Source organism: Primulina huaijiensis, chromosome 11, assembly GCF_012295235.1.
Source record: "Primulina huaijiensis isolate GDHJ02 chromosome 11, ASM1229523v2, whole genome shotgun sequence".
NCBI classification, from domain to species: Eukaryota; Viridiplantae; Streptophyta; class Magnoliopsida; order Lamiales; family Gesneriaceae; genus Primulina; species Primulina huaijiensis.
The window spans coordinates 2130386-2149441 of NC_133316.1; the positions used below are offsets into that span (position 1 = coordinate 2130386).

A 19056-nucleotide genomic window follows, 5' to 3' on the forward strand; every position below is an offset into this window, starting at 1 on the left:
ATATGAATTGAAAACTACGAAAATCGGTGGATTGACTGATGAATATTTAATATAAATAAATATAATTACTATATATATATACACACATATATACATACATATATATATATATATATATATATATTTATATATATTAATTTATTCGGGTATTCGGGTCGGGTGTGGGTCGGATTATATCAAACCCGTCTCCATACCCGAACCCGAAAATCCCCATACCCGATTACCCAATTATTTANTTGTTTATCTATCGATAATAAGCAACTCGATAGATGGAATCAAGTCTTTTCTTGTTGATCACATCACACTCGGAATCCCCGTCTTATAAGACATCTCCGAAAAGAAAAGAAGAGAAAAAAAAAGAAAAATTTGTAAAATAACTTCGGTCAACTATTTAATTAAGAAAATGACATTTTCATATATATTTCAAATACACATTAAAATGCAAAGTACGTGTAAGGCCCGAGATTATTCCACTTTAATCCGAGATTATTTAATTTATGAATTTTGGAATGATGAATTAAATTCCACGATTTTTGTAATTAATTAGGATTGAAATGGAATTAAAAAGAGTTTTGAGGGCTGAAGTGCAAATAGTGAAGATTTCAGGGGCTAAAGTGCAATTAGCACTTGAGTGACACTTGTCACCACCATGCAATACATGATATAAATCTTGCATTCCTTGACAAATTCCAGCCAAGATCGTGACCTCCATTTCCAGAAATCCTCGAAGTCTTCTTGAATTGTGGAAATTCGATTATTCAAGCTCTGGCTATCAGAATTTAAATCCGGACACGGTACCGTACTCTTCTCGACACGAGCTACAACTGGACATTTACAGAGATAGTCTTGAGTTCAGAACTGATATTGCTTCAGACCGAGACTACGAACGACAGGTATAAGTCAATGTGGTATTGGGAGATCGACTTGAGTATGACATACTTGAGTTTCCCTAAATCACATACTGATTGTTATTAGATGTCTTGATTTGAATTGATATGCTTGTTTCTATTGATTTATAGGAAGCATGTTATAGGCGAGTATTAGACGAGTAATCTTGTGACAGAAGTGCCGGATAGTGATGGAATCGTCATTGGCACATTGCACTCTGTTACAGGATAGTGTATTAGCGAAAGTGCTAAGGTCTGTGACGGATAGGTCAAGACACTGGATGTTTGGTTATATCGATGTTGATTAGAATTGGAGTTTCTTCTATCACGGATATTCGATATGGAATGCCATCATCTGGAAACCGGGATCCCTAGACTAGGATTGAGTCTAGTCTGAGACGTAGAGTTACAAGTTTATTTACAGTTTTATATGTGGGATTATATTCTCACCGGAGTTATCCGGCTGTTGTCTTGTTTGTCTGTGTACATGACAACAGGTGGGACAGGATCAGGGTCCAAGAAATGAGGAGAGATCGTGATTAGAGTGGAGACTTCGGACTTTGATGTATATAGGGTTTTGACACTTGACATTAGTAGTTGAACCTTAGTTTGAGATGTTTGTATGTTGTATCAGCTTTATACTCTCATACTTATATGTATAGGAGTTTGATTCCATTACGTTCCGCAATTAAAGAAAAAAATTTATGACCCTAATTACTGGATTAGTAAATTGATCCTAATGATGATTTAGAATTGATTAGCGTCCGGGTCCCCACAACAGGTGGTATCAGAGCCGTAGGTTCCAGAGCTGCAGGTTCTTGAGACTGAGATAGAACCAGACTAGATTGCTATAGAAGCTAGTGAGCGGGGTAGATTGAGTTTTCTTTCCTGCTTCTGTGTGCTAGCATGGTTATTGTTTTCAAATACATGGTTACCTGAATTATCTGATTTGATTGGTAAAGTGTATTTTTGAGAATGAATCAGAACTGATTCTTGATCAGAGATAAGATGATCAGAAGAGGACTGAGACAGAATTATCAGATTTGATTACTAATCTTTTTGATAATCAGATATGCCTCCTCGAAGAGCCCCAGAACAAGGTAGTACCTCCGGTAATCCGATGGATGTGACAACAACACCGATGGAAACATTGCTGAAGAGATTTCAGTCATTCCATCCACCGACTTTGAAGGGTACTGAGACTTCAGTTGACTGCGAGAATTGGCTAGATGACATTGAGATGTTGTTTGAGTCCTTGGATTATACAGCTGAGCGGAGAGAGAGACTGATTGGGCACCAGTTGCATGACGTTGCAAAGAACTGGTGGATTTCAACGAAGAGAGCCTTGGAGCATAGAGGTATGAATGTTACTTGGAATGTATTTAAAACTGAGTTTTATCAGAGATTTTTCCTAGTGTCATATAGGAAGGACAAAGGTGCAGAGTTTGCAAATTTGAGACAGGGTCAGTTGAACATTGAAGAGTATGTGGCCAAGTTCTCTACTTTATTGCGATTTGCTCCACATGTGGCCGAGAACGACGAAGCTGTTGCTGATCAGTTCATCAATGGCTTGAATCCGGAGATATTTACATTGGTGAACACTGGGCGACCAAACAACTTTGCTGACGCCCTGAACAGAGCAAAGGGAGCAGAAGCTGGTCTGATGAGACAGAGAGGAGCTTCATATGTTGCCCCAGCACCAAGACCACGGCAACCCCCTCCCAGATTTGAGAGTGGTAGCAGCAGTGGTGGAAAGAAGGACTATTTGAAAGCCAGAGGAAGACAGTTTAAGAAGTCTGGCAGCAGTTCTTCCAGTTCCAGTTGCTCGAGACAGACTGGTCAGAGTCAAAGTTATACAGGACCTTATTGCAGCACGTGTGGAGGGAGACATTCCACAGAGCAGTGCCGAGGAGTGTTTGGCAGTTGCCGTATTTGCGGACAGCAGGGACATTTTGCTAGAGTATGTCCCCAGAGAGGTTCTCAGGGATCCCAGGGAGCAGAGTCATCTGGATCAGTGGCTCAGACAGGGAGACGACCCTCAGCTGTTCATTCTTTCCAGCCAGCACTATCTACCCAGTCACAGCAGAGGCCAGGAGGAAGCCAGACAGTGAGCCAGCCTCCTAGACAGCAGGCCAGGGTGTTCGCTTTGACTGAGGAGCAGGCACAGGACGCACCTGATGACGTTGTTGCAGGTAACTGTTTTATTTCTGGTTATCCTGCATATGTATTGATTGATACTGGTGCATCGCATACATTTATTTCTGAGAGATTTGCATTGATGCATGCATTGCCTGTTGAGTCCCTATCTACTGTAGTATCTGTTTCTTCTCCTTTGGGGAAAGGTTTGATATCCGTGACTTCGGTTAGATCTTGTGTGCTACAGTATGACGGACATGAGATTGAGCTAGACTGTATTGTACTTGGGTTGTCTGATTTTGACTGTATTATCGGTATTGATATGCTGACCAAGTACAGAGCTACAGTTGATTGTTTCCACAAGATTGTGAGATTCAGACCTGACATGGCTGCAGAGTGGAAATTTTACGGTAAGGGTTCTAGAGCTAGAATTCCTTTGATATCCGTATTATCTATGACTCGATTATTGCAGAAAGGAGCAGAGGGGTTCCTTGTCTATTCAGTTGATTTACTGAAATTGAGCCCATCATTGGCGGATTTGCCAGTGGTGTGTGAGTTTGCTGACGTCTTTCCAGATGAGATTCCGGGATTGCCTCCGATTCGAGAGATAGACTTCAGTATTGAGTTGATGCCAGGTACAGTTCCGATTTCGAGGGCTCCGTACAGAATGGCACCGATTGAGTTGAAGGAGTTGAAAGAACAGTTGGAGGATCTACTGGCCAAGGGATATATCAGACCGAGTGTATCTCCTTGGGGTGCTCCAGTACTGTTCGTGAGAAAGAAAGACGGTTCGATGAGACTCTGTATCGATTACCGGCAACTGAACAAAGCAACGGTAAAGAATAAATATCCCTTGCCTCGTATTGATGATTTGTTTGATCAGTTACAGGGTTCTTCGGTATATTCCAAGATCGATTTGAGATCTGGATATCATCAGCTGAGAGTCAGGGATTCTGATATCTCGAAGACAGCGTTCAGAACCAGGTATGGACACTACGAGTTTATTGTCATGCCATTTGGTTTGACTAACGCTCCAGCTGTATTTATGGGTTTGATGAACCGTGTGTTTCAGAAATATTTGGATGATTTTGTTATCATATTCATTGATGATATTTTGATTTATTCAAAGAATATGATTGAGCATGTTGAGCATTTGAGGATTGTTTTGAGAATTCTGAGAATATCAGGTACGTGATAGCGTACTTTATGTGAATAATCGTCTTGTTGTGCCAGATGTTTCGGATTTGAGACAGCAGATATTGACAGAAGCGCACAGCAGTCGTTTTAGCATTCATCCTGGGGCAGAAAAATGTATAACGATCTGAAAAGACAGTTTTGGTGGAAACAAATGAAGACTGATATTGCTGAATTTGTAGCCAAATGTCTGAATTGCCAACAGGTGAAGGCTGAAAGAAAGAAACCCGGAGGACTATTGCAGAGTTTATCTATTCCTGAATGGAAATGGGATCACATTTCCATGGATTTCGTGACACAGTTACCGCGTTCCTCCAGAGGTTCTGATGCGATTTGGGTTGTGATTGACAGACTGACCAAATCTGCATGTTTTATTCCGTACAAGATGACGTACAGATATGACCAGATGGCTGAGATCTATGTCAAGGAAGTGGTCAGATTACACGGAGTACCGAAGTCGATTGTCTCAGACCGTGATCCTCGTTTTATATCGCACTTTTGGCAGAGTTTGCAGCAGGCTCTAGGTACGAAGTTATATCTGAGTACCGCATATCGTCCCCAGACTGACGGACAGTCAGAACGGACGATACCGACTTTGGAGGATATGCTGAGAGCTGTAGTACTTGATTTTAGTACTGGATGGCAGGAGGCATTGCCACTTTGTGAGTTCTCGTACAACAATAGTTATCAGACGAGTATTGAAATGGCTCCTTTTGAGGCGTTGTACGGAAAGAAGTGCAGATCCTCTCTATATTGGGACGACATCTCTGAGGTTCCTCAGATTGGACCTGACATGATCAGAGAAATGACTGAAAAGGTAAATCTGATTCAGAAGAGAATGAAGACAACTCAAGACAGACAGGCCAAATATGCCAATGTTCGACGTAGACCGTTGGTATTTAAGGCAGGAGACCGAGTATTCGTGAAGATTTCACCTCTCAGAGGAGTTGTCAGATTTGGCAAGAAAGGGAAGCTGTCTCCACGATATGTTGGGTCGTATGAGATTCTCGAGAAGATAGGAGATCGTGCTTATCGACTCGCCTTACCGCCTTCTGTATCTGGGATACATGATGTCTTTCATGTATCGATGTTGCGGAAGTACCTCCCCGACGATTCACATGTTATTCAGCCAGACGAGGCCGAACTGGATGAATCACTGAGCTATGTTGAAAAACCAGTTCAGATTATTGATCGAAAAGAAAAGAGGCTCAGAACGAAGATTATTCCTCTTGTGAAAGTGCAATAGACTCGGCATGGAACTGAAGAAGCTACTTGGGAGACTGAATCAGCTATGAGACAGGAATCCCCAGAGTTATTCCACTGATGTGAATTTACTATTTCAGTTTCTGTTATTTCTGATTTGATTGCCTGTGATATGATTGCTTGAGATTTCGAGGACAAAATCATGTCTCAGAGGGGAGGATTGTAAGGCCCGAGATTATTCCACTTTAAGCCGAGATTATTTAATTTATGAATTTTGGAATGATGAATTAAATTCCACGATTTTTGTAATTAATTAGGATTGAAATGGAATTAAAAAGAGTTTTGAGGGTTGAATTGCAAATAGTGAAGATTTCAGGGGCTAAAGTGCAATTAGCACTTGAGTGACACTTGTCACCACCATGCAATACATGATATAAATCTTGCATTCCTTGACAAATTCCAGCCAAGATCGTGATCTCCATTTCCAGAAATCCTCGAGGTCTTCTTGAATTGTGGAAATTCGATTATTCAAGCTCTGGCTATCAGAATTTAAATCCGGACACGGTACCGGACTCTTCTCAACACGAGCTACAACTGGACATTTACAGAGACAGTCTTGAGTTCAGAACTGATATTGCTTCAGACCGAGACTACGAACGAAAGGTATAAGTAAATGTGGTATTGGGAGATCGACTTGAGTAGGACATACTTGAGTTTCCCTAAATCACATACTGATTGTTATTAGATGCCTTGATTTGAATTGATATGCTTGTTTCTATTGATTTATAGGAAGCATGTTATAGGCGAGTATTAGACGAGTAATCTTGTGACAGAAGTGCCGGATAGTGATGGAATCGTCATTGGCACATTGCACTCTGTTACAGGATAGTGTATTAGCGAAAGTGCTAAGGTCTGTGACGGATAGGTCAAGACATTGGATGTTTGGTTATATCGATGTTGATTAGAATTGGAGTTTCTTCTATCACGGATATTCGATATGGAATGCCATCATCTGGAAACCGGGATCCCTAGACTAGGATTGAGTCTAGTCTGAGACGTGGAGTCACGAGTTTATTTACAGTTTTATATGGATTCATGTTTCAGATTTGACATTTATTTCTGATATTTACTGCATGCTTTTATATTGATTATATTATCGCATGTTCGTTGATTTATACTGGGATTATATTCTCACGAGTTATCCGGCGGGACATGATCAGGGTCCAGGAAATGAGGAGAGATTGTGATTAGAGTGGAGACTTCGGACTTTGATGTATATAGGGTTTTGACACTTGACAGTAGTAGTTGAACCTTAGTTTGAGATGTTTGTATATTGTATCAGCTTTATACTCTCATACTGATATGTATAGGAGTTTGATTCCATTACGTTCCGCAATTAAAGAAAAAAATTTTTTGACCCTAATTACTGGATTAGTAAATCGATCTTAATGATGATTAAGAATTGATTAGCGTCCGGGTCCCCACAGTACGTCAACATCACACAAATATTATATATTTTTGTTATTATAACGGGCCTGAATGTAAACGAAACTGCCCTCATTTTCGTTTTTTTAAGATCCAATTTGAAATGTCCAACCCAGAATAATTAATTAGTTGATTAAAATATAACATTGCGAGCCAATTAGAAACTCGTTATTACAAATTAAACCAACCAAGAGTCTAGGCATGTTACTGGACCACATCGGACTTGTTTTGAAACAGTTCTGGATTGTGAAACGATGAAACCGAACCAATTATGCATGATATCGGATTTGATCAGTACTAAATTTTTTGTATTGAGATTGTGATTCAATCCAAAATCTAATTGAATGAATCTCTATTAAAATCGGATTGGACCATATTTACACCAAATGGTATCAACTATTGTTTTTTTTTTAAAAAAAATCATTATTTAACTAAAAAAATAGATACAAGTCTCTTTTATATCTTAATTTATTTATCAATTATATATAATTAATGTACATGATATCTAGTATAACTACATGAAATTGGTCATGAAATAGTTTCGGTATCAGATTTAAATGGATCGAATTAAAATAATTCAGGATCTAGTTTGAAGTAATCCAATCTGGTTCACTGTTGGTGTTGAATTCAATTCAGCCTGAAACCAATTATATTAGTTCTAGATTTAACTGGATTAAACCAAACACAATTTAGATCGGTTCCGAGTGGATTTAATATATTAATCATGTCTACGACAAAGTCTACGACAGAGACATTCCATCGCCCATGTTACATAATAAAATCGGCACTGATGATATAATTACAGATTATATAGAATCTGATGCTATTCAGAAAAATTGGGTGAATTGTGTGGATAATTTCTTGGGCATAGATGATTTCCTTCCTGGTGAGTGCTGGTGACCAAGTAAAACGAACTCGAGCTGGATGTTCCACATACTTGAAAAACAAAAGCATTTGTGGAGGGCTGGGGTATTTATAATGTATCAGAGTCAGTGACCACTCCGAGATATTCAGGTGATGGCCACATTGTGATCAAGACATGGCCCACGACTAGGTTTCAATACGGTTTGAGAACATGGATAGGAATAACCCCTTGATTATCAGCGGACAAGTTTCATGATCAATTGACTCAGTCTTCTTGTGTTGTAGTTTTTCCTGGTTGAGACATAACGGGCATGGTTTAAACAGGATGCTATTTGTTAACCCATGATGGTTTTCATTTGGTCTCCTCTTGGCTTCCCGGCACCAGCTCTAGGTTTCAGGTATTTCGTAGCCTAAAAGAAGTTTTTAGGTCATCTCTGACTCATATCTTCTGTTTTTCATCATCTATCATCCCAAATCTTTTTTTTATTATTATTATTATTTTCAAACACACACATACGTATATATATATAATTTAATAATTACATAATATATTATTCAACTTCGATAAGTTTGAAATAACTTGTATAATATATTAAACAACTAAGTATTATATTATTAAACATAACACAATTAAATGTGTATTCGACTCGATTTATTTGAAATAATGCATTTATTTTTTCTTCAAATTGCAAACAACACACAAAATTAATCATACATACATAAAATATAAATCAAAACAAATATAAATGACATATATGGTTTAAAGAACAACACACAAATTGACCATTAAAAATACTAATATTTCGAATTACTGCACTCCTCCCAAAAATGGTCAATAAGAGCATCGTGAAGTGCACTGTGAGCTGACTTATCTTTTATTTGACGATGGCATGCAAAAAACTCTTGAAATAGGGACGTGACATTTCAACATATGGGTGGGTGTTTCGCGATAATTTGTGACTGGAAAATTATCGTCTCTTTCATCTTCAATAATCATATTATGCATTATAATGCATGTCGTGATATCATGCAGCACTCGTGCATGTCTAGTGATTATCGCCCACTTTGATTGCAGGTCCAATTGGCATAAAAAAGGTCAAAGCCAAAAGAAAATCTAATGAAGAATACTTGAAATACCTTTTCACCATGGCCAAATGTAATGCGAATGCTAAAGTCCATCAACAACAACTGATTGATGTTGAGAAACAAAGGAATGCAATAATGGCCTTTAAAGAAGAAAATAAAATACTAAAGATGAACACCATGTGCGTCAGTCCGCGCATACTTAATCAAAGAGCAACAAAAAAATTGACAGAAAAGAGTAGTGTAGGGGGATGCCTCCGACAGGACTTTTACACCATTTGGACAGTTCTTCCGACGAAATTCACCATCCGAGTCCGAACTTCCAGAGTATCAGTGTATTGTCATGATTGCAATGAACTAAAATTGTGTTTATTTTATTGTTTGATTGTGTTTTTCAAATTGTTCGTGATATGTCATCTAATATTGTCTATTTTTTTGTCTAAAAATATTACATATTTATCAAGTTAAATTAATTCAATAATAAAAGTTGGTAATAAATTGTGTTGTGTATTTTTAGGTCATTACCTTGTTCGCTATTTTTATTTGATGTTTATTATAAATAGTAAAATTACAATTAATTAACGAAAAAAATAAAACAATTCAAATAAATTAAAAAGAGATAAAAAAAAAGTTTTAACACTAAAATTAATTAAAAAATATGAAATGGACCAAAAAATAAAAAAAAATACAAAAAGATTCTTTTACAATTTTCTAGGATGTCATTTTTGTAATTTATGTCATCATCTTATTTGGTACTCCTAATGTACAATGATCCTACAAACATGGAGGATCAATGTAGCACTATCTAAAATGTAGAATACAAATAGAGATAGATTGGAGGAGTTTCAATTCATGATTATTGTCTAATAATGTTAATTTTGTACCGAGTAGTGACCAAAAAGCCATTAAACCATATTTATTTAACATTAAACCATATTTATTTAACATTGTAACATTTATCTTTTGAAATTAAATATTTTTCGAAAATGATTTCAACCATAGCTGTAGAATTACTATTTTTCTTCGAGTATAAGAGAAATTTGTTATAATTAGATATCGAACATAAAATTTCACCTCAAATTTAAGACTTTTATATCAGATAAAATTACAAACTACGATACCCATAGAATTATTTCGAACCATAGATAAATGTAAATAAACACAGGCGCCACATGTTTGGGAGTAATAAAGTTGAAGAGTTGCTAGAATTTGATTTTTAAACTAAACAAAAATGAGGCGGCTTGGGGCTTGTTGGCTCTTGCCCTTTCAATTTTATGTGAGGCCACCCCTTCGTCTTCTTTAATTTTCATTCATTTTTTAAGTCAATAAGGGTCGGACCCCTTAGGTTGTGTTTTAAGCCATCGAACCTCTCCCCTTGTTAACGTGCACATTTCTTCTTGGAATTATTTCTTATTACAAATCTATATTAACACGCATCTTGAGAAATATTTCAGGGTCATACATCCTAGAATTTTCTAATCAAGTACGGTAAATTTGGAATTTTTAAGTTATTAACTTCAAAACAGAAGATGTATTTTGTTGATATTATAAATATCTATTACATATATATTATGTTTTTTTATTCTGATATGAGATCGATTCATACATGCTCTAGTTATTGGTGTAATTTTCATATTTCAGATATTGACATTTCATATTGTTAATTATATACCACCTTAGGAATTGCAGATCATGTACCACCTAGAAAATAGATTCTAAGCGTCACACGTTGGCTCCTCATCGATTATTAATTACATCTACATTAAATTTTTTTTTATCAAATATTATATTAATATTTTAAAAACGAATTGTTTTTTTCTAATTTTCAAAATAAAATAAAAAATTATACATATATGTATTTAAACTTTAGCTTACAAGTTTGTGCGTGTATTATTACGTCAATAAAAAAAAATCATAAACGATTTATTATTTTTCATTTTTTTTTGTTCAATTATGTGTTTTACTTTATTTTTTAATTTTATTTCTAAAGTCTATTTTTTAGGAAATTTCTAAAAAATGAAAATAGGAAAATATAATTATATATTTTGTTAGGATGTAGTATAATAATATATATTTGAAATTATAAAACAAATTAGATACAAGATGTTGATTATACTGAAAATTGTGAAAACATAATTTTGGACATCATTATAAAATAATACGAACATTGTTTTGTTTTCATTTCGAAAATTAAATATTTTCCCAAAGAAAATAAACAACGTTGTCATAAATTTCCGCACCATCGAGAGACTGCCCCGCCCCACCCAAATGGATCTACTTAGTAAACACCACGCGTCATTGAAAATTAATAATCTCCAAAGAACATTTTTATTCTTGTCTCTTAGTGCCATGCTCAAATCATATGTCGAATTTGACGAAAAACTAATGTCTGGAGTTATTTTTAGAGAACTTTCAGGACAAATTTTGTAAAACAAAAACATTTATGTGATTGTTTTACGAGTCAATTTTGTGATATTGATCATATATCTAATTCGACTCATGCATAAATAATATTTTTTATATCAAAAATATTATCTCGAACCATCTAATTCACCCAAGAAGCGCACTAATTTTGTAAAGCACCACAAGCCAATATCTTACAAATGGCTTGCCATTTGAATTGACAACTTTGTTACATCGTTTATTTCACATTAATACTGAATCGACAAATTGCCCACTATATGCTAATAAATTTTAAAATGTATTATATTGTATATTTCATTAATTATATTATTATAATATTTATATAAAAAAATTATAACATAAATTTTACCTCGTACATGAGGTATAATCATCTTCTCGTACATGAATTATTACCTGAAATAGTAGGTCTGGAAAGTCCAAAATATTCCCACAGTTGTGGTACTGACACGTGGCACATCGTCTCAGACAATACGATCAAGAGGTCATTTTGGTCATATAACAATAACTGTCAAGTGTCACCTATGAATAGAAAAATGGCCTTTAGCAACGTTCAAGAGTCCAACACACACCGCTACTTAAGGTGCATTTCCCCCCATCCTGCAAAATGGTCTCACATCCCCTCTTCCTCCCCCACCTCTCGCCACCGCCGCAGCTGCCGCCTCTATAAGCTTCATTCATATTCTCACTTTTTTGGGATATTCATTACGATATGGAATCAATTTCTGTCAAATTCTTGGCAACTTCATTGCCAAATTGCACTACGAGGTTCAAGAGCAGTAGGCTTCATGCCATCCCACCGCAGACTGTGGCTCCACCGAAATCGCCGGCGAATATCGGCTCCGACAGGTTGGAGCCTAGAGTTGAAGAGAAGGATGGGTATTTTGTGCTGAAGGAGAAGTTCAGGCAAGGGATATCTCCTCCGGAGAAAGCCAAGATTGAGAAGGAGCCGATGAAATTGTTCATGGAGAATGGAATCGAAAAGCTTGCCAAAATCCCACTCGAAGAAATCGAGAAATCGAAAATTAGTAAGGATGATATTGATATCAGGCTCAAGTGGCTCGGTCTCTTTCATAGGAGAAAGCATCAGTGTAAGTTCTGATTCCGTACTGTTTCCATCCGGACCAACTAAGAAATTTATTTGGAAAACTTGGATAATTAAGATTTTAAATTAATTTTGTTTCTCTGAGCAATCATCTAATAATTTTTAATCTTTGATCAAATTTAAATCTTATAAATCTGTGGATAAGATGAAGGGCAAACCATTTTACAGGAAGTTTTTCATGAATTTCTTCTTGGCAATAACATTTGTGGCTATGAAGTTCTTGATAAGAGCTTATGAATGGTGGAGACAATATTTGGTTATTTCTTGATCCCGTTTGATTAATTTATGTTTAGGAGATCGAAAGTTTGTTTCTTTTGCCTCTATAGTTATCTGCTACATTTACCATTTTCTGAAAATATCTTGATCAATGAACTATTTTCCTAATTATTGAACTGTCAATTTGCTGTTCTTGATGGCCAGATGGCCGGTTCATGATGAGACTTAAGCTCCCAAATGGGGTATCAACAAGTGCCCAAACCCGATATTTGGCGAGTGTTATCAAGAAATATGGGAAGGATGGTTGTGCTGATGTTACCACGAGGCAGAACTGGCAGATTCGTGGCGTTGTTTTGCCTGATGTACCGGAGATTCTTAAAGGGCTCGAAGCAGTTGGATTGACTAGTCTGCAGAGTGGAATGGACAATGTGCGGAATCCAGTCGGGAATCCCCTTGCTGGTATTGATCCTCATGAAATCATCGACACGAGGCCTTATAACAATCTGCTCTCACAATTCATTACTGCTAATTCGCGAGGCAATCCAGCTTTTACCAACCTGTTAGTTTGTACTTTGAAGCGTAATTCAATATATCTGTAAAGATTTTATGGAAAATGTACAGGGGATTTGGTTTTTTAGGCTAAAGTCTCTGTTGGTGCAACTTTTGCAGGCCGAGAAAGTGGAATGTGTGTGTCATAGGCTCACATGATCTGTACGAGCATCCGCACATTAACGACCTTGCATACATGCCAGCCACGAAAAATGGTCGATTCGGATTTAATATTCTCGTTGGGGGGTTCTTCAGCCCAAAGAGATGTGCAGAGGCGATCCCTCTTGATGCTTGGGTTCCTGGTGATGATATACTCCCAATCTGCAAAGCTATACTCGAAACTTTTAGAGATCTCGGTTTTAGAGGAAACAGGCAGAAAACGAGAATGATGTGGCTTATTGATGAACTAGTAAGTAATCCTGTCTCTTCTTGTAATTTCCCTTCTCCGCTTCTCCTACGTTGGATACGAAACGATTTTGTTAATGAGCTTTAGTTAAGGAGGCAACTTGCGCTAGTTGGCTGGTTAATATTATTGAATTTTCAGCTGCATGTCGTGAGCCAAGATACAACTTAATCAGGCCTTATATTTTTAGTCATTTCCGGAGTACATGTTTAGGATAATTGAGTCTCTTAATATTGAACTTGCACTTTCCTGATGACACAGGGGATAGAAGGATTTAGAGAAGAAGTTGTGAAGAGGATGCCTCGGTTGCATTTAGAGAGAGCATCATCGGAAGATCTTATCCAAAGCAACTGGGAGAGAAGAGACTACTTTGGAGTCCACCCTCAAAAGCAAAAAGGCTATAGCTTCATCGGCATTCACATACCTGTCGGCCGGGTCCAAGCTGATGACATGGACGAACTCGCACGGCTAGCAGACTTGTATGGATCAGGAGAACTCCGCCTCACAGTTGAACAAAACATAATAATCCCAAATGTAGAGAACTCGAAAATCAAGGCACTGCTCAACGAGCCCCTTCTTAGGGACCGGTTCTTCCCAGAGCCACCTCTTCTAATGAAAGGCTTGGTGGCTTGCACTGGGAACCAATTTTGCGGACAAGCCATAATCGAGACGAAAGCACGTGCACTAAAGGTTACCGAGGAGGTTCAAAGGCTCGTGTCTGTCACGAGACCGGTGAGGATGCATTGGACTGGTTGCCCTAACTCGTGTGGCCAAGTGCAGGTGGCAGATATCGGGTTCATGGGATGCATGACGAGGAATGGAGAGGGGAAAGTAGTCGAGGGGGCTGATGTTTTCGTTGGGGGAAGGATTGGGAGTGACTCGCATTTGGGAGACGTTTATAAGAAGGGTGTGCCTTGTGATGACTTGGTTCCATTGATTGTGGATTTGTTGGTCAAAAAGTTTGGTGCAGTTCCTAGAGACAGGGAAGAAAGTGAAGATTGATTCTGTTGTTGGTTGGATATGTAATAAGGAACGAAATAGCTTAAACATGTGCTATCTGTTTATAAGATTTGTTAACTCATACCAAGTGTTATGAAACACACTGAAATTTTTGTGTGATACTATGGTACATGACGGAACATTAGATAGTTGTTTTTTTACTTGTTTCACTTATTGTTTTGTCAAGTATCACGAACATCCCGATAAAAATTTATAATATTATGGTACATGATGCAACATTGGACAATGTTTTTTTTTATTTGTTTCACTTATTGTTTCTGGCAACTTACACGTGCATCTCGGTAAAAATTTATGATATTATGGTACATGATGGAACATTGGACAATGTTTTTGTTTTGAATAATGCTAAAGGTACAACCAAAATATCGTACAACGATATTTACAACAATTAAATCGTGGGATTTTGTTATTATATCGTGGGATTTTACAATGAATTTATCATGAGAATTTTATAAATTGAATTTTTGTATTGAATTTTTTGTGTTGTAAAAATTGTTGTACAAATTTGATTGTACATGTAGCATTACTCCTTTCTTTTACTTGTTTCACTCATTGTTTTCGGCAAGTTACGCTAGCATCGGACAAAAATTTTAAAAAACGAAACAATTCATATTAAAAATTTAAAAAATTAGGCATAAAACACCTTAAAATCAGGTAAATGTGTTTGAATTGTTTTAACACGTGTTAAATGTGCTTAGTTTTTTTAAAAGAAAATATATTATAATGTCAATTTATATTTTTAAGACTTTTCACGCTATTAGCCTGTATTGTTTTGATAAAGAGTTGGTCCCTAAAGAACAACACAAAATAAACAATTGAAAAAGTTAATTCACAACTATAATAAAAGTGCTTGCATGGTATGTTAACTGGTGATACCTTGGGAAATACCTTGTACCCGATTTATATCTAGAATGAATTTAGGATAGCCAGGAGAGTGGAGCAGCCAGTTATCTTAGATCCCGGGAGGTGAAGGCTTGGGAAGCCAGAGCTCGGGTAGTACAAATCAAAACAGTATTTTACCACCCAAGATATTTACTCAGGCATTCCGGTACAGGTGACGTGTTCAAAGTCGCAAGTATGGGATACCAGGAATTGATCATCATTGAGAGATCTTTCAACACACGTAAGAATGATGTGACTTCATCAGAGTAGGCATGTGTTGTCAGACTTAACAGTGTCAGTAAGCAGGGCATGTGCAATCAATTCATCATGAGTAGCACTTGGACACTGAAAACAAAGTCCTCATTGAATTTATCCTATAAATATCAGGTTTCCTGATATTAATTCATTCAGAAATATTCCCTCTCAAACGAAATATTCACTCTCTTCATAAAATATTGACTTGAGCGTCGGAGTGGCTACGCCAGAAAACCATCATGTGCCCCACTCTGTTATTTTAAGTTTTCAGATATTTCCAAAGCTGGAAGAGAACCTTTTTAATATAACCCGGCCCGATGAAATTGCCCACCTATCTCACACTCAATTCACCTGATCGCATCATTGGCGTCGTCTGTGGGAACTCAGATCTAAGACGGAGATATGGTTTACACTCGAAAATAGCTCGGAGAGACATTTCCAGAAAGAATCCTCAGACAAGTTCCCTAAGGAAATCCACCCCAGTAAACTTTCGTGGTCAATCTGGAACAATTACTCAATGGATAGCAGCAGCTGTTCATAAGGCAATTGCAGAAAATATACCTCCTAGCAGTAGCCGGGCACCCCGTGAGGAAGGGCCCTGAGAAGAATCTCCTTCTCGAGATGGAGCGAAGGCGGAAAAAGAGGAAAGTTCCCAAGAAGGCTCCAAGGCTATTATCGTGGCTGAAGAACTAGAAGACTTGAGACAAAAGGTGAAGAAACTGGAAGGACAGGTCAGGTCTCCTCGAACTTTCCAAGTTCAACCAACAGGGTGTCTTTTCTCTACTCGTATACTCAATGAGCCCTTGCTAGCCCACTATAAATCAACAAACATTAGAGAATATGATGGGAACTCGGACCCTAAAGAGCACTTAACTCATTTTGAAAACATGGTCATGTTGTATTGTCATGGCGAAGAGATCAAGTGTAAAACTTTCTTGACTACGTTCGTGGACTTCAAGAGTGTTTTTTAACATCACTTCAGCAGCAGCAAACGGTACAAGAAGACTGTCTTTAGCCTGTTCGAGATCAAGCAGGGCAGGGAGGAATCATTGAGAGCTTACATCCGCAAGTTCAATAAAGCAGCGTTGGAGGTACCTTCATGTGCCCTAGAAACTAAGACCACGGCATTCACCCAAGGGCTTCAGGAAGGGGACTTCTTCCGGTCCTTGGTAAAAAGCTACCGAGAGATTTTGAAGATTTACTATCTCGGGCATAGAAATACATCAATATGGAGGAAGCTCAGAAACAAAAGAGAGAGGCCGTCAGGAGAGAGAGAAGCAGTCAACCCGAGAAAGTAAAGGAACGAGTCTGAAGGGAGAATCCTCTGGGGCATTTCTCTAGTTACTCTACATTGAAAAGATCAAAGGACCAAGTTGTAAATCTTTGCGAAGATAAGGTAACCAGCTCCCACCGCTCTCCCCAAGGCGCGAAAACAGCTTTGAAGTTTTGTGTGTTCGATCAGAAATAATATGATGATACTAGTGAATGTAAGCAATTAATTAGAAATCATCTCCGAGCAAATTCTATTGAAGCAAACCCGTCGGAGAAAATAGCAAAGACACTCCCGTGGGTCCCCAAGAATCTGAGCCCGTTACCATCTAGCATAGTCCCGAATTCTGAAGTCTTGTAGGGGAATCACTCCAGACCCACCACGTCAGAAAAGGCCCGTTCGGGGAAGGGGAGACCAGGGAAAAATCCCCAACTCTGTGGGTAACTAAAATGATCTCCAGAGGATCAACCGATGGAAATTCTAATCGAGCCCGAAAAGCTCGGAGCCGACGAGAAATATTGAATGTGAGAGGAAGAGCCAACCATCAGTTTTGTTCTCTCCTCTTCCGAATTATACATATGAGCAGTAATATTCATTGAATACATTGAAATTATTCCTGCTTTTTCCCGCCTTGCGGTTTGATATTGGTTCTTATTTTTTCAGAGCTTGGTTAATTAATTAATAAAATATATTTGATAATTTTCACAAAATTTGAAGATTACATCTTTATCTCTAAAGATTTGTTTTGATGGTTATTTTGAGCTCCCCTCATCCAAACTATATATTAATCTATATTTATTTTATTTTTATTACATTAAAATTTTAATGCATTGGATCTTTTAGAGTTTCATTTTATTTTAGTGATTATTTATTTTCCCCATTCTATGAGTTTTTTTTACTTAATTATTTGACGCTAAGTTGGTTTCCTTGATTTAATTAGTTTAATTTATCGATGGTAAATGTTTTGAATCCATTTCTTTTTCTTGATTTACAAAATAATCCATTTATTTTATTGATTATCTATTCTCCTCTTCCGAATTATATGATAATCTATATTTATTTTAATTTTATTACATTAACTTGTTTGGTGCATTGAGTTTTTTAAGGTCTTATTTTATTTTAGCGCCTGTGTATTTGTTTCCGTAACTCCATTGCATATATAAATTTTTTTAAGAAGAACTTTTAACCTCATTTTTAAATGACGAAACTGTCATGTACCATATATTAACTAAGTCAAAATTACTAATAAATATATTATTATTATTATTATTGTTGTTGTTGTTGTTGTTGTTGTTGTTGTTGCAACTCAACGGAGCGTATATATGATTAAATGATTATCACTACCACCTCCACTCGATTTGTTATGATGAAATAGTTGGGGTAAAGTGTGAGTGTGATAGTATATAGATTTGCTTTTAGATGAGATCATTTGATTTGTGATCAAGTTTAACTTGATTAATATTATGTTGATTTAACTAAATTAATAAAGTGAAAATTTGAAATTCTCCTTAAATAAACTAATTTAGACAATATATGATAAATTTCAAATACTGTTATAAATTATTCGAGAAAATATATTGGGTTGAAATTGAAAATGAGAATAACATTATTTCATTATTCGTTTGCATTGACGACAATTATTACAAAAGACATTAATACCATACTTTATTTTATTTTAAATTTCTTACATTATGATATTTAATTAATGTTTCAATATATATATATATATATCAAACTTACGTTTTTCTACAAGTGTCATTAAAACATGTCAGTAATTGTCATTTTTATGGTATTTTTCTGATAAAAACAGACATTGAGAGCTTGTAGATTCTATATGCACTTTTGCACATTTTTCTAATTTTTTAGTTGTAATATAATATGATTAGTTTGATTTATTTCAACTTTATTCATAAAAAGATAAATTAATGAGAAATTAAAAATAATGAAAAGTACTTTATATTTTTGAATTAAATTTATGAGAAAATCCTTATAATTTTTTAACCAAGATAATCTTTATAATAAATATGAATTATACTGATAATTTATTAGTATTTGTTAGATATTAAAATTTTACATATGATAT

General features: G+C 36.5%; 1 protein-coding gene across 1 annotated transcript; it reads left to right on the forward strand.

The window, feature by feature from the left end:
- Positions 1 to 11875: 11875 nt before the first annotated feature.
- Positions 11876 to 14737, forward strand: LOC140988067 (ferredoxin--nitrite reductase, chloroplastic-like). Its single transcript, XM_073456958.1, has 4 exons — positions 11876 to 12364; positions 12799 to 13153; positions 13264 to 13552; positions 13808 to 14737. Exons 1-4 carry the CDS (start codon positions 11986 to 11988, stop codon positions 14546 to 14548), a joined length of 1764 nt encoding a protein of 587 aa, XP_073313059.1. The 5' UTR covers positions 11876 to 11985; the 3' UTR covers positions 14549 to 14737.
- The last annotated feature ends 4319 nt before the right edge of the window (positions 14738 to 19056 follow it).